The sequence below is a fragment of the Anoplophora glabripennis genome, unplaced genomic scaffold (assembly GCF_000390285.2).
Source record: "Anoplophora glabripennis isolate ALB-LARVAE unplaced genomic scaffold, Agla_2.0 scaffold270, whole genome shotgun sequence".
In the NCBI taxonomy this organism is placed as follows: domain Eukaryota; kingdom Metazoa; phylum Arthropoda; class Insecta; order Coleoptera; family Cerambycidae; genus Anoplophora; species Anoplophora glabripennis.
The window spans coordinates 571,766-586,169 of NW_019416411.1; the positions used below are offsets into that span (position 1 = coordinate 571,766).

The 14,404-nt window shown below is 34.3% G+C and overlaps 3 protein-coding genes across 3 annotated transcripts in view; 2 read left to right on the forward strand and 1 right to left on the reverse strand.

Annotated features, from left to right (window-relative positions):
• Positions 1 to 16: 16 nt before the first annotated feature.
• On the forward strand, positions 17 to 5,496 carry LOC108911235 (spondin-1). The gene is made up of 11 exons (XM_018716115.1): positions 17 to 249; positions 1,566 to 1,818; positions 2,432 to 2,567; positions 2,790 to 3,120; positions 3,187 to 3,317; positions 3,403 to 3,622; positions 3,686 to 3,860; positions 4,065 to 4,255; positions 4,315 to 4,569; positions 4,652 to 4,822; positions 4,908 to 5,496. The coding sequence occupies exons 1-11, from the start codon at positions 81 to 83 to the stop codon at positions 5,138 to 5,140; spliced, it is 2,265 nt and encodes a 754-aa protein (XP_018571631.1). The 5' UTR covers positions 17 to 80; the 3' UTR covers positions 5,141 to 5,496.
• A 1,767-nt stretch (positions 5,497 to 7,263) lies between these two features.
• Positions 7,264 to 12,180, reverse strand: LOC108911240 (leucine-rich PPR motif-containing protein, mitochondrial). The gene is made up of 4 exons (XM_018716120.2): positions 12,028 to 12,180; positions 11,438 to 11,968; positions 8,316 to 11,206; positions 7,264 to 7,829 (listed from the first exon to the last, which is right to left on the reverse strand). The coding sequence occupies exons 1-4, from the start codon at positions 12,162 to 12,164 to the stop codon at positions 7,369 to 7,371; spliced, it is 4,020 nt and encodes a 1,339-aa protein (XP_018571636.1). The 5' UTR covers positions 12,165 to 12,180; the 3' UTR covers positions 7,264 to 7,368.
• A 579-nt stretch (positions 12,181 to 12,759) lies between these two features.
• The window catches only part of LOC108911221 (protein Smaug homolog 1), a 3,537-nt gene continuing 1,892 nt past the window's right edge, over positions 12,760 to 14,404 (forward strand). The window contains exon 1 of the mRNA XM_018716095.2: positions 12,760 to 13,912. Within this exon, the coding sequence (XP_018571611.1) occupies positions 12,763 to 13,912 (1,150 nt within the window). The 5' untranslated portion in view covers positions 12,760 to 12,762. The remainder of the gene's footprint in view (positions 13,913 to 14,404) is intronic.

Below are 14,404 nucleotides of genomic sequence, written 5' to 3' on the forward strand. Positions count from 1 at the left end.
TGCGTTGTCTTGTGGGTTATCACTTCAGTGATACTGAACCCTTAAGAGCATGCGATTCTGTGTTAAATAGAACAGTTAAAATGTTTAAGTTTGCTATTTTATTATTTTCATTTATTTATTATACATATGGATGTGGGCGAACACCTAGCATATATCATTCAAGAACTGATAAATTACCTGGCGATGGTGGATATCAAATTAAGATCAACGAAAATCCGGAGAAATATGTTCCCGGGAAATTATATACCAGTAAGTATATAATATTTTACATTTCATTAAATCAAATTAAAAAAAAAACTAACTCAGATTCATCTACTAAGTAGCAATACATTAATTTGCTGAAACTTAAAATTTCAATTCGGGTTTTCAAAATAAGGGAAAATAGTTATATGAAGGTGGAACAATTTAAAAAAAATCCTCTGATTTCATGTCATCACTCAGCGACATGGAGATATAGGAGATTATTGTTCCTAAAAAACCCATAAATTCGTTGCTATCGGACCATTTTTTAATTAATTATGTACTTACTTTTTTTTATCCTACTTTTACACTTATCAATAATTTCAATGAATTTAAAATAATTTTAGAACTATTTGTTTCACAAAAAAGGAAATATATTGTTTTTAAATATAAACGTGATTTTCTAGGCATTAATAAAAATGTTGAAAAAAATACGAACAAAAATATTACATTTTACTAGAGGTAAGAGTATACCCCTAAAAATGCTAAATTATTTCTACCCCAATGATTTTTTCTAGTCATAAAGATTTTATATATAAGTAGTTCTATAGTTATTTAAAGTTCAATGTGTTTGATATCAATAAATTAAGTTAAAAAATAATAATAATGTTAATGAAAATGGCCCGTTTATTAAAGATTTTAAATTTAATACAGTATACCTAAGTCTGTTACTTTTGGAGTACATTCAAAATTCATTTAATAAAAAATTAACTTTAACCCTGTTTCTTGAGAGTATGATAAACCTATAGTTCACAGAAAAAAATATTCTTATTTTTCAATGTTTTACCCAAAGAATGTATAGCAAGTTATTCTTAAATGCCTCTTATTTATCATTACTGAAAATAAGCCTATAAATAAATTGTCTGGAGTTTGCTGATCAAAGGAGAGACCTTATTTAAATTATCAGTATATTTTACGATAACACAGTCATATGATGTTTGTGGTCATATGATTTATATAACTAGAATCAACTCCTATATTTTTATCATGCAATAATATCGTAATTAATCACAGTTCGTGACCCCATTTCTGTTCCTAGAAATAATTTGTGAAAATGGAGTGCAATGTAATGAATGTCAGAAATAATAAAGCAATGTATTTCTTATTTTATTTTTAAGATGTTCGTTTTGTACTTTTGTAAAAATATACCTATTGCTGTGCCATACCTGTTAAGTAAAATTTATCAGGCGAATCCGTCCATTTTCAATAGCTAATGCTAGAGATTAACTTTTCACAGGGAATCTTATTTTATTCTTGGCTTACACAAACAAAATTTCATATGTGTCATTCAATATTATAAGTGATTTATTTTCCTTTATTTACAGTGTACTTAATGGATTCACGAATATTCAATAGAGTACAACATTTCACAAGATTTACAATAAGTGTTGAATCTGCAAAGGATAAACAAAACATATCTCCACAAAATGTGGGAGGATTTCAGTTGTATGGCGACAACTTGTCCAAATTTAACGATGAATGCATTAACACAATATCTGAAACAAATTCACTTCTGAAAACAGAAGTGTTCTTCATGTGGTCTGCGCCACCACCTGGATCTGGATGCGTTACTTTCAGGTTTTCATACACTTATTTTGTTCAAGAAAGAAGTTAATAAATAAACAAAATTTGTTAAACTTAAATTATATTAAAATTTCCCATTCTAAATCTACTAGAATTTTGTAGGTGTAGACAAAACAAAATTGACATGCCTCTTTTTTTTTGATAAAAAAGAAAGTTGAGGTAAAGATGGCAAAGTCATATAAAACTACTCTTTTTTTGTGGTTTATTATTTATTTCTTTGCTTTGACCATTCACCATATTTATATACATATACGTACAAATAAATGCAGTTTGATTCCGAAATACATTTTTACCCATTTCTAAGATATATGGATAAAATTTTGTAGGAGTATAGTATCTTCTTGGCCCAATGAAAAACATTCCAAAGCCGGTCCTGTCTTTTTTTAATGTTGGGGCCATAAGGGTAAGATACTTCTACAAGATTATCCAAATATATGGAATATATTCCTAAGTTATAGCGGATTATATTTTCTGTCAGAGTTGATAAAACACCCTGTATCTTAAAGGGTTAACATAAGTGTTTCGAAGTCAACTGAATATGCTCTACTCCATTAAAGTTTGTGATTTAAACTGGAGAAACCCTGTATATTATTTTATGTCCTTGTAGGGCTATGGTGTTGGAGAATTCTGACCACTGGTATTCTGATGATGGCAAATTGAGCAAAACATTTTGCGAACAAACAGATAACGATATTAAAATTGACGAACAAGACTGTTGTTCATGTGATGAAGCTAAATACAGTGTAAGGTTACTAAGCAAGGCACTTTTTAGAATGTTTCATCAAATAAAATTCAGAGATTCCAGATATAGAGCAATATTTCAAAAATGTTTAACAAATTGTGATTTTTTAAAAAGCTACCTGTGTAAAGTTTGTTTGAAAAAAAATACTGTATATTAATTATATTTAAATGCAATGCAAGTCGTTAGATTGCTTTATATGAAATATACAGAATTGTTTTTTCAGTTGATTTTTGAAGGAATTTGGTCAAAGACGACCCATCCAAAAGATTTCCCATTTTCACTTTGGCTTACCCATTTTTCGGATGTTATTGGCGCATCTCACGAGAAGAATTTTACGTTTTGGGGAGAAGACCAGATTGCTTCTGAAGGATTCAGAAGCTTAGCTGAATGGGGTTCCGTTAGGTTAATGGAAACAGAATTGCGGGCTAAAAGCAAATATTTGAGGACAATAATTAAGGCAGCTGGACTTTGGTACCCCAAAGTTAACACTAACACATCAACAAATTTTAAAGTAGACAGGCGCCATCACTTGGTATCATTGGCCTCTATGTTCGGTAATACGGATTTCGGAAGATAGTTATATAGAAAAAAAATGTACTCAAATCTTCCTTTATCTGTAGGTCCTTCTCCTGATTGGGTTGTTGGTGTTAACGGACTAAATCTTTGCTTGAAAAACTGTACCTGGATTGAGAATTTGACTGTGGACCTCTACCCTTACGATGCTGGGACTGACAGCGGGATTACATATATGGTACTTATAAAATTCTAATTCATTCACGATTTTATTTAAAAACCCTGATGTGAATATGTTTATTATTTGAACATAATAATTTTAGTCACCTAATGCAGAAACAAGCCCTAGAGAAAAAATGTACGCAATTACAACTACTTATCCAGAAGACCCTAGAGCTCCTTTTTATAACCCATCGTCTACCAAAATGGTACCTTTAGCGAGACTTTACTTTAAGCGGGAAAAAGTAGTCCCGAAAAACTGTGATGAAAATTTCCTTTTAGCTCAACTCGATGTCAGCGAAAACACTGAAAATACCTCAAGAGGTACAGTTTATTTGGCTTGAAAGTTTCTAAAATCTTTGCAACTAATATTTCTTGGTTTTGCAGTGGAATGTTCGGTAACAGAATATACGGATTGGAGTGAATGTTCAGTAACCTGCGGTAAAGGCTTGAGAATGAGGACCAGGGAATACCGAATGCCTCAAAAGGCACAAATGTTTCAGTGTAATAGGCAGCTTGTCTCAAAGGAAATGTGTGTGGCTGCCGTACCTGAATGTGAAAAGTAAATATTTATATTTACTTCTACAATACTTCTGCCCTTCAGGCTTTATATAGCTCATCAATTTCAGTTTTTAGGGTATAATTATTTTCTGCCATCATTATAAGGGGCCTGTTATTATCTACTTCAGAAGTATTATAACAAAAATAATGATTGTTTTAACACTAGTTATAAGTAACCATATGTAAGCAATTTCTTTTAATTTAGGAGTGCAGACACTGAAGCATCAGAAGAAGACATTGGTATTGAAAGTTTGGATGACAACACTGGCATTTGCTCAACTTCCCCCTGGAGTGATTGGTCTTCGTGTTCGGCCACTTGCGGTGTAGGTTTTAAGATGAGGACAAGACTATTCATCGACAGAATGGGAAGGAAGAAGTGTCCCCATGTTTCCACAGGTACGTTATGTGGCTAATAGTAAGTTGTGGGGAAATTCCTAACAGTTATTGGATTCCAGTGGAAAAGGAGAAATGTATGGGACCTGAGTGTGGCCCAGGTCAAGTAGAAGTCATTGATCCGATGTGTCCAACTACCGAGTGGAGTGACTGGAGTCCTTGCAGTGCCTCATGTGGAAGAGGAATTAGGATGCGCACACGACTACTATTGGTCGAACCGCAATTACAACAGAAATGCAGTTCGAGAGTGGAACTCATTCAGCAAACTCCTTGTATGGACACGCCAGATTGCACTTTTGATATGGCAACTGCAAAAGGTATTTATACCAAGTACAACTATATAAAAAGTAACAATGCCATGTACAATTGAACTAAAAGTAACACCGCTATTTTTCACAGTGGTTTGTATGCAAGACAGTGAACCAGGACCGTGCTCTGGTTACTTCAATAGATGGTACTTTGATTCAAGAAAACTGATGTGCGTTCCATTCGTGTTTGGTGGTTGCCGGGGAAATAGGAATAACTTTTTGACAACCGAGGAATGTAACGAAGCCTGTGGTGTTGTGAGAGGTATCTAAATCTGGGGAGACTTTTAACCTTCTTCACCCTGTAACTTTAATCCAAATGAAAATAATTTAATTATCAATAATTTCAGATGCCCTCTCGGGCGGATCACCACAACCCAGTCCACAAGTAGTCTATGCTGCTGAACCGGTCGACTGTATGGTGACGGAATGGTCAGAATGGAGCCGGTGTAGTGCTACTTGTGGAACCGGAATAGAAGAAAGGTTCAGAATAGTAAAAAGACCTGCTGAAAATGGCGGTCGAGCGTGCCCCAGTAAGCTTGTAAGAAGAAGGCGGTGTTTTGGACCAACTTGTCCTAGATAAATGTTTTTTACTGCCATTTATTGAACATACAAGAGTAGGTATCCATTTGTAATAACCTGTAATGTAACAATGAACATTACAGGTTATTATAACTAGACGGATTCCACCTTTAGGCTTTTAAAGATAATGTATTGGAATAATTATAGGGGAACTTTGGTTATCCAAGATAACGCAGAGGGCATATTGCAAACATAATTTTTGCTAATGAATTTTAATACATATATGGACATTATACTTATAAGCGTACTAGAGTGTTTAATGGATAATTAGAGTTCTACTGAATTAGTTACTTAGATGTTAATTTTGCTAAATCTTTTTGTAGCTATTGAAAATGTTATACAGCTTTTACGAGTTAATATTTTTTTCTTTCACCTTGTTTTACCTTAATTAACCGTAAAATCCTAATCTAAAAAATGTTGTGACCTTAATTAGTGCCCGGATATAAACGTCCTGTATAACTCATTTAAAAACAGGCTATTTAGGGTCTCTGAAAATATACATGTGATTCAAAATATTTCAATACCGTCATCGATTGCTTTTAAAGATATTGGTAAATTCATTTAAAAAAAAAATCAATTCTAATGTGAGTACACTTGTCTGCAAGTGACCCATTTTTTAAGTGTTACGTCAATAGCACCAGCCTGACGCCGCCCGGATCGGTTTGATAGTTGTAGGGACAAAACGGAACGCACCAGGGTTTCAGGAAGGGTCCACGGCGGATTGGCGCCGGCGACCAGATGCTTACTCAGATACCTGCAAACGACTCCACGGCCAAGAGGACTCTCCAGCGAACGCTCGCCCCGACAACATGTATTCTTTTTCACTAACCAGTTTTCAATAAAAATACTTTTATTTGCCATTTAAAAAGAGTTTTATTTTGCTGCACACCAAAAGCAACCCACACTAACTTGAAAATCAAAGATTGTGTAAATAAAACTCAGTTTTCGGCAGATCCTCATAGTTTTGATTTCAGTCCTTTGCTAGACTTTGTTCCGGTCGTTCCATTTTGTTTTATTAGTATTATTACTATTATTACAAAATTAATTTTTAATTGATTGTTATTAGATTTTGAATGACAAAAATTGCTAGTACATTTTTTTTTAATACGGGGTGTTAATGAACTTATGTCAAAAATTTAAAGGGCTGAAAAAGAAGCAAAAACTGAGTTAACTGATGCCACAAACTTGTATCGGAAGTTTAAGGTCATAGAGAAAAAAGCTAATTAAAAATGTGTTAAAACTGTTTTGGAACTGCTGAAATACATGTATTTTATAGTGGTGAGTACATACAAAAAATTGAAAAAATTCTGTAACACTTTTTACAAGTTTGTAGGTTTCTTATGAAGCCAGACTGTATTCGAAAGTCAGTTTGTAACACATTGTTGTAGTGATTGCTGTGCTGTTTTTCGAGAGTACATTTAAGTCTTATTTCCAAGTTTTTTTTTGAAAATGGCGCATTTATTTAGCAATGGAAAATATTATGATACACTCATAATTTATGGCAAAGCAAATGAAAATGCCCACAGAGCTTGTCAGGTGTACCGTGCAAGATATCCTGAATGACGTGCCCCCGCACCGTGAACATTTGTTGCTGTAGCGCAGAGTTTTGGACACCAGTGAAGTACAACCGCGTCGAGGTCACAACGGTGGCCCACACTATTGAAAATGCGACAGTTTTCAGTGAACATGTGGGCCGGTATCGTTAATGACACTTTAATAGAACCTTTTGAATTGCCTAGACGCTTAGACAGTGCCTCATATCAGTTCCATTAAATGTTCAGCAAAATATGTTGTTACTGCATGACGCAGCCCCTGCTCACTTTTTTCCGATGTGGTAAAAATATTTGACACAAGTTCATTAACACAACCGTTGAGAAGTATAAAACTCAATTTTTTCTGGGACAAATTTTTTACAGGCATTGTTAAAATTGTAGGAACCCTAATATATAAATATCGACCTCTAAAAATCTTAGCAGAATTTTTAGCAGTCATTTTCCTAGCACAAGTGATTATTAATGACAGATTTCAACGTTCCATTAAGAACCTCCAAATTCTAATTATGTATGTTCTTGATGATATGACTTTTTACATGAGCTAAAAATGGTAGGTCAAACAAAAACTGTAAAAGGTAAAACAAAACTATTTATTACCAACGTATACCTACATTAAATAAGACATTCTCGATAACACTCAGATATCAAAATTTGGACATACCATAGAAATAATAATTTACGTTTGGCTTTGCAATGTGCTTTTAGTCTTTGAGGGAACTGGATGATCAAATGGCTTTCCCAATTTTTCATAAACTTCTTTTATCCTTAAAACGGCTGTTCTATTAATACTTTCTATACTCACAGTTTTAACGATCGATTCAAATGTTTCTACAGCCTCTTCTAATTTTTCTTTACCAACTAGCACATCCAATAAACAACTGTAAGCATTTCCAATCGCCCCTTCTGTCACATTACTGATTTTTAAATGCTCTATTAGTTTCTTTGCCAAAACTTCATCTTGCTTGTCTCTGGCTGTTTGAACAATTTTTTGGAACATGATCCTCGGAGAATCCTTCAAGTGCACATTCCAGATCTCTTCTGTTTTATCAGCAATACCGTTAATGAAGTAATGGGTCCACAAAACGTTTAACGGAGCAACGTTGCCTTTTTTGGCGTATTTGATGGCTATGGCCTCGTCTGTAATACACAGGAACTATGTATAGGGTGTCCCAATAATTCACGTTTATAGAACTTCCACAGACTCTTGAAGTTAAAATAAGACGATTTGGTGGGACTAGGTTGATTTACCAGCTGTTGACTGCTGCTAACTGTTTGCATTGTGTAATCAACTAATCAGTGATCGCATTATCTCAATCGCAGACTTAACGGTTTGTCATTGTTTATTGTAAACGAATCATTAATACTGGTGATGCTAAGATTTAGGGATTTTTAGTTAGAAAACTATGCAAGTTTAGTTAAATTGTCTTACGTTGACTCCAAGGCATTGTGGTAGTTCCATATATACAAATATTGGGATATCCCGTTTTTTCTTTCATTGATATTTTTATTTACTAACAGGAAAAAAGTTAATATAAGGCTTTTTTAATGCGAACATGTTCAAATATGTATAAAAAGTCTTTGTATTGCTTACAAAAAAGTTACTATAACTTAAAACATACTTACACTTTTCTACAAGCTCAGGATGCCGTTCCAAAATACCGTACGCGCCACCTCGTGGAAACTGTTCACTAACTTCAGCGATATTTTCATCTCTGCAGTTTTCAATCTGTTTTTCTAAATTGTTTAAATACTCCTCGGCTTTTCCTGCAACTAAATTTGCGTGACAAATTCTGTTATCGAACGATACTATCCTTTTCACATCCTGGGTAATTAACGATCCAATTTTATTTAAAGATTCAACATCTCCAGTGCTGGCTAACTTATTCAATAGAAACCTAAATACTCGATTTACTGGAAGATTTCCATTCTGTATAATATTGTATGCTAATTTTGTAGCTTCGCCGACTCTACCGCTTTGTAACAGCTTTTCTACCAGAGCGGACAAGTCAGTTACAGGTAGTCTTTCTTTACTGTGACGTTTGATTTCAAGAGCTCCATCAACATCTCCAGCCTTGAGTTTTTGTCTAAAGATAGTTTGAGTCGTCGCTTCTTTGGGCTTAGTTTCTGTCGTTTTAGGTATCTGTTGTTCCTCAGGCACTATAAACGGAACTCGGATGCCTTTACTTTTCAAATAACTGCCAAGTGTAAGAAGAAACTGTTCGGTTGCTGCCATGTCTTCCTCCTGCATTTGCGTCCATAATCCTAAAGCTTTCTCGTCGTCATCTTGTTTGATGTACGTTAATAAAAGTTGATAGTAGATATCAGACCGATCGATATGATTTAAATCCTTTGTAGCATCTTTTAGTCCTTCCAAGGGTTTAATCAGTCCTTCTTGTTGATACCGTTCACAGGCAGTGTTGATTCTTTGAGGGCGATTTTGTAAACCAGGGGTCTCTAAAATTTTCCTAGCTTGTCTGATTCTACCGCATTCAACAAAAGCAAATACGAGATCGTATAAGCTGTTGACTTCACCGTGTACTGCCGTGCTCAAATCAGTAAGTTTTTGGAGTTTCTCGGCATCTTCAGCTTGAATCAGTTGACAAGCTAGTTCATTTTTCCAAGGAGTAGCTTTGAATTGATTTACACACCATTCGAACTTCTCTAACGCTTTATCTAATTCTTTTCGAGTTAAATGGACTTTGATCAAAGGTCCCAAAAGCACATTATTGACGTCGATAAATTCTTTCTTAACCAACACATCAAAGACTCTGTTCAGTTTTTCAACAGAGCCTTCTTCGGCAAGTGAATTAAGGAATCTCCAGACTAAAGCGGTATATGCGAAGTTCCTCTCTTCTTGTTTTCTGTCTCTTGGCGTGTTTTCTAAAATTTGTATACCTTCCTCGAATCGTTTGGATTTTACAAGCAACTGCGTTAACCGGATGATTTTTATTTCATCTAAAGTAAAATTGTTTTTTTCATTTTCCTTTAATTTTTCATAACATTCCAAAGCTTTGTCCAATTTATCGTGGTAAGCGTAGACATCAATCAATTGTGCATATATGCCGCTTGTAAAAACAAAATCGCCTTTCTTCAGATCTTCAAGTAATTTCTCCATTTTCTCGAGATCCTTTGAACGATAATATAAAGTCAACAACTGTCTTTTGAGACCTTTAGTGTCCTGATTCTTCGCAGTTAAATTGTGAATCAATTGTTCCAATTGAGGAATGTTCATCTGGTGCGAAGGGACATAACTAACAGACTTCTTTTCTAATTGGACAGGTGTTAATTCCCCGGAAGTTAATTTTCCTAGGAGATTAGAAATTTCGTCAGTCATTTTTTCACCGAGTTTCTCCTCAATTTTCTCTGCCGTCGGTGTAGACAGGCTCAGACCTTGTTTTACTAATTCTTTCAGTACACTCTCGATATGGGTAAGAAAATTGCGTTGATTAGATGCCAAATCGAGTATTAAATTACCGACAACTTCAGACTTATCAACTGCTGTAATTTCTTCTTCCTCGGTAACCTTCACATTCGCTTTTCTGTCTAAATTGTCATAAACTGCCCTCACTATCGTTATGTACGAATTTAAGTCATTCGATTTATAGAAAGCATTGGTGAGCGGTCTTTTTATCATATCTGGATAATAGTAAGCTTGAACTCGTCTAGCAATCACTGCTGCTTCGTCAATGTCAAATCTTTGTAGCAAAGAAATGACCAAACTGCAGGCAGACGAACCTACTGAAACATTCCCCTCTCTTAACAAAGCCAAAATTTCGCTGCTTTTACCTTTAAGGTTTGGAATGACATATTCTCTTATAGTCTCACTATTTGGTGTTATATTAAAGTCGCTCATTTTGTTTAAAACATTTATAATGCCCTTTCCGGAACTGTCTTCAGCTTTAGATACGATCAGGGGCCAGAAGTAGTGTTGCCTGATTTCAAATCCTTTGCTATGCAAGTACTCCAAGAGAGGATAAGCCAATTTATCGTTTCCCAACTGTAGACTGGTTTCTGTTGCTACATATAACGCTCTATCGTACATGTTTTCATCTTGAAGTCTCGAACAAAGTTCTATAATTTTTTCCACAGGTCTGTTTGCTTTAACAAGTTGTTTAACAAAGAAGTGTCCTGTTGGGAAAGGTGTGCCATCTTCCTTAGTTCCTCGATGCATTGACTGTAAAACAGTGTACGCAGCATCTTCCTCTCCTTTGTTAACTAATCTTAAAATTATGTTAATAGCATCTTGATTATATCCTACTGCTTTACGGACTTTGCTTAAAATAACAGATATGTGTTGGCTGTGACCATTGGTGGCTAATGCATAGACGACATCTAGATAGTCTTTATCTAGAAGGTAAATTTCCTTAGATTCGCATTCTTCGATCAGTTTTGTAATCGTTTCAATATCTCCCTTTTTAGCATATCCACAGAGAAGCGTTGTATATGTATCGGCACTTGGCTCCAATCCAGCCTGATTCATTACAGAAATTACATCTTGAGCCGAATCCATATCACTAAAAAGTTGTAAATTCTTTATGGTTTCAAAAATAAATAAATATAAACTATTTTATGTCATATTAGTGAATTTAGATACAAATTTTCATAAGATATCATTTAACATTTGTTTCATATAAAACCTAGAATAAATTTATGCCCACAGATTATATTAATAATAGACATTAACCAGAAAATTCCGTTCAGTATAAGAAATTACAAAATTTAGTTTGAATATTTGTAGTACTTACCCACATTGAGAATGACCAACGATAAGAGCGTTAAAAACATTTTCATTAACTGAAAGCTGCTTTTCTCTCATATACTCCAGTATTTTTGTTGCTCCTTCGATGTCTCCAACTTGGCAATAACGGGCGATTAATCGTTGGTAGGTTACTCGATTAGGCTCAATTTCTTTGCTTTCAAGTTCACTCAAAAATTCTGCCGGAGAAAAGGGATGTTCATTTTCCAAGTACACCCGTAAAAGGGCATTATAATGAGAAATATCCATTGGTACATTTAGCTTTTTTAATGTATTCCATATTTCTTGAACTAGTTTTGTTCTTATTTCAGGTAATTCCTCTGGAACTAAATTTCCACAACATCTTATGACAAGTAAAGATTGTGAACTTGATGCAGATCCAGCGTTTCTAATTTCTTCTAGAACATCTTCTATATCTCTTCGAGATATGCGCCCTGACTTTCTTACATCTTGATCAATGCGTTTTAAACTGTTTTCTAAATGTTGATCTGTTAGACCAGAAACTTGTGTAACTAAACTTCTGAAAAATAAATCGTTACATAAAAGTGATGAATGGTTCAGATATTAACTTCAATTTACCGGGGTAAAGCACCACAAAAACATTGTGAAGTATTTACAAAGTTCCCGTCAAATTCTCTTGGGGTGTTGACCACCACATTTCGTGCAAATCCTGCGACATATCTAACAAACTTTGAACTTCTTAAAATCGACGCCATGCTGAGCCGACACAACCCTGTTTTTAAAGCTACAAAGCTACTTTTTTTAGGTTAACTTTTAAAGGATTACAAAACGTTAAATAAGAAGATAACTAACTTTAAGTGAAAATATACAATTTTTCTATAGTTCTTAAAAAAGTATTTACGTGCAGTGTTTTATTTTTCAGTTAAACATTATTACTTCAAAGATTGCGCCAGTATATTTTATTTTTATCTATGATTGCGCCATAATCAATTCGATTACCGCATGCATTGTTTATTTTAATTTATTTTACTTTATCTATGGTCTGTCCTGTAGTCTGTCTCCTGTCTACCTTGTAATTCCGTGGTGGTGGGTGGTGGTCACACTGGGTGTGTCAAATGGTGTCAAAGAAGTGTCATGTAATGGATGACGAGTGTCAATAAGAGATAGTTTAAAAAGTTATTAATATGAAATTGTGAAGTAACTGACAGATAAATTAGTGCGACACTAATTATTTTATTAACATTTATCGACGAAGGTAAAACGTAAATAAATTTATGTTATTAATACTTTTCTCAACAAAAAAATGTTCATAAAAAAGTTCATATTTTTTCCAACTTTTTTTTAGAAATTCAAATGGAGTGTGGGCAATTGAGGGATTTCTCAGAATTTTGTGAGCAGTTAAATGAAATAAGAATAAAATTTCACAAATGGGATAGTTGTGAGAGGACAGTAGGACTTTATTATTTAATGGTGGGTTTACCCTTTGCAAATGCGAGATTTTTGCAACATGCGTTGGAGCAGTGTATAACTTCAGTTAATACACCAGAAGCCCAGATTCTTGAAAGAAATGCAAATGATTCAATGTTTATTACAAGTTTTCTTTCGGAAAGCCCTCAAATAGCCTTGTCATTGCTTCTGACCCATTTACCGTTACTCAAACCAAGCAATAAAGACACAGCGAAATGTTACCTGAAAACAATAAAACAGGTTTTAACAGAATTCATTACCCCTCCACGTAAAATATATAACGAATGTGTTGAAATTATGTCTTATGTCTACATTCACCCTGCTTTTACTAACGAAGACAAAAAGTCGTTTAAACATATATTGAAACAAGTACTAAATAAAGTCACTCCTCAGAATTTTGTTCATTCTCCTGCAAATGAGTCTAGCGATGAATCTATTAGTCCAAATCCAGATTCTCACGAAATGCACTTGAAAAGAATGAATAGGCGGTCTAATAGTCTTACACCTGCTCAGGGCAGTTCCCATGAAAATTTGCAACCACATCATGGTAATTGGTACTCGCAAGAAAGCCTCGCAGAACCCTTGTCAAAACCTCGCAGTTACTCCCTGTCTAGCGAAAAGTCTCTCCTTTGTAACATGCCAAATTTACAGTCGAGCAGTTCAGAAACGAGACTGCAAGATCTGAGGATGATGAATAACTTACCAGTCATGAAAAGCATCATGTCGTGGTTGAAGTCTTTACGGCTGCATAAATACAGTTGGGTATTTAATAATCTCACATATAGTCAAATGATTAATTTAACTGACGACACTTTACAAGGCATAGGTATAACAAAGGGTGCTAGACACAAGTTACTATTAAGTATAAATAAACTCAAAGAACGTAGCTCAATGTTAACCGAATTGGAAACCGAAGTTATGAATGGAGGGGATATCAGCGTTGCACTTAAGAAACTCAAGAATGTCTTGCAAAGTCCTCTGCAAGTTACTTTAGGAGAGGATTTGCCTGCTCAGTTTGTTAAAGTTATGGGAAAAGGTAACAATTCACTAGTTAAATATTTACGTATGTCATCACTTGGTTCATTCTAGAACAAAATGCCTAATTGTTCAGAAACATATACTTATGAAAATATCTCTTTAAGACATTTGACTTAGATTGCTGAAATTTGTATACTTTTTTTTATGAAACAGACCTTTGAAGAGAATTTAGATTCATTTAATATAAGTAGAGCTTGAAATTTGTTGACAATTCAGTTAATTTTTACCTTTAATTAAGTACATTATTAGAATAAATGTGATAGTTTTTAAAACTTGTAATTCGTGTCTCTAAAACCAGTGATTTTAGATCATGTTATAGTCTTTCCGAAGTCAGTTGAACATGCAAAAAACGCCTGGCAATAAAATTTAAAAAGTTTCATAGGGGTCCCTAAAGGTAAAAAATTATAATAATTTGTATATGTGTAGAAAATTTCTATTATACAGGGTGTTCCTAAATAAGTGACGCAACGGAAAACTGTAAATTCCTCTT

Excerpts from the sequence above, each read along its gene's own strand:
- LOC108911240 (XM_018716120.2), bottom strand. The coding sequence starts at position 12,164 with ATGGCGTCGATTTTAAGAAGTTCAAAGTTTGTTAGATATGTCGCAGGA. Across the intron at positions 11,969-12,027 it reads TTTTGTGGTGCTTTACCCCG|AAGTTTAGTTACACAAGTTT; the intron begins GTAAATTGAAGT and ends TTTATTTTTCAG. Across the intron at positions 11,207-11,437 it reads GTTGGTCATTCTCAATGTGG|TGATATGGATTCGGCTCAAG; the intron begins GTAAGTACTACA and ends ACAACTTTTTAG.
- LOC108911235 (XM_018716115.1), top strand. The coding sequence starts at position 81 with ATGTTTAAGTTTGCTATTTTATTATTTTCATTTATTTATTATACATAT. Across the intron at positions 250-1,565 it reads TCCCGGGAAATTATATACCA|TGTACTTAATGGATTCACGA; the intron begins GTAAGTATATAA and ends CTTTATTTACAG. Across the intron at positions 4,823-4,907 it reads AGCCTGTGGTGTTGTGAGAG|ATGCCCTCTCGGGCGGATCA; the intron begins GTATCTAAATCT and ends CAATAATTTCAG.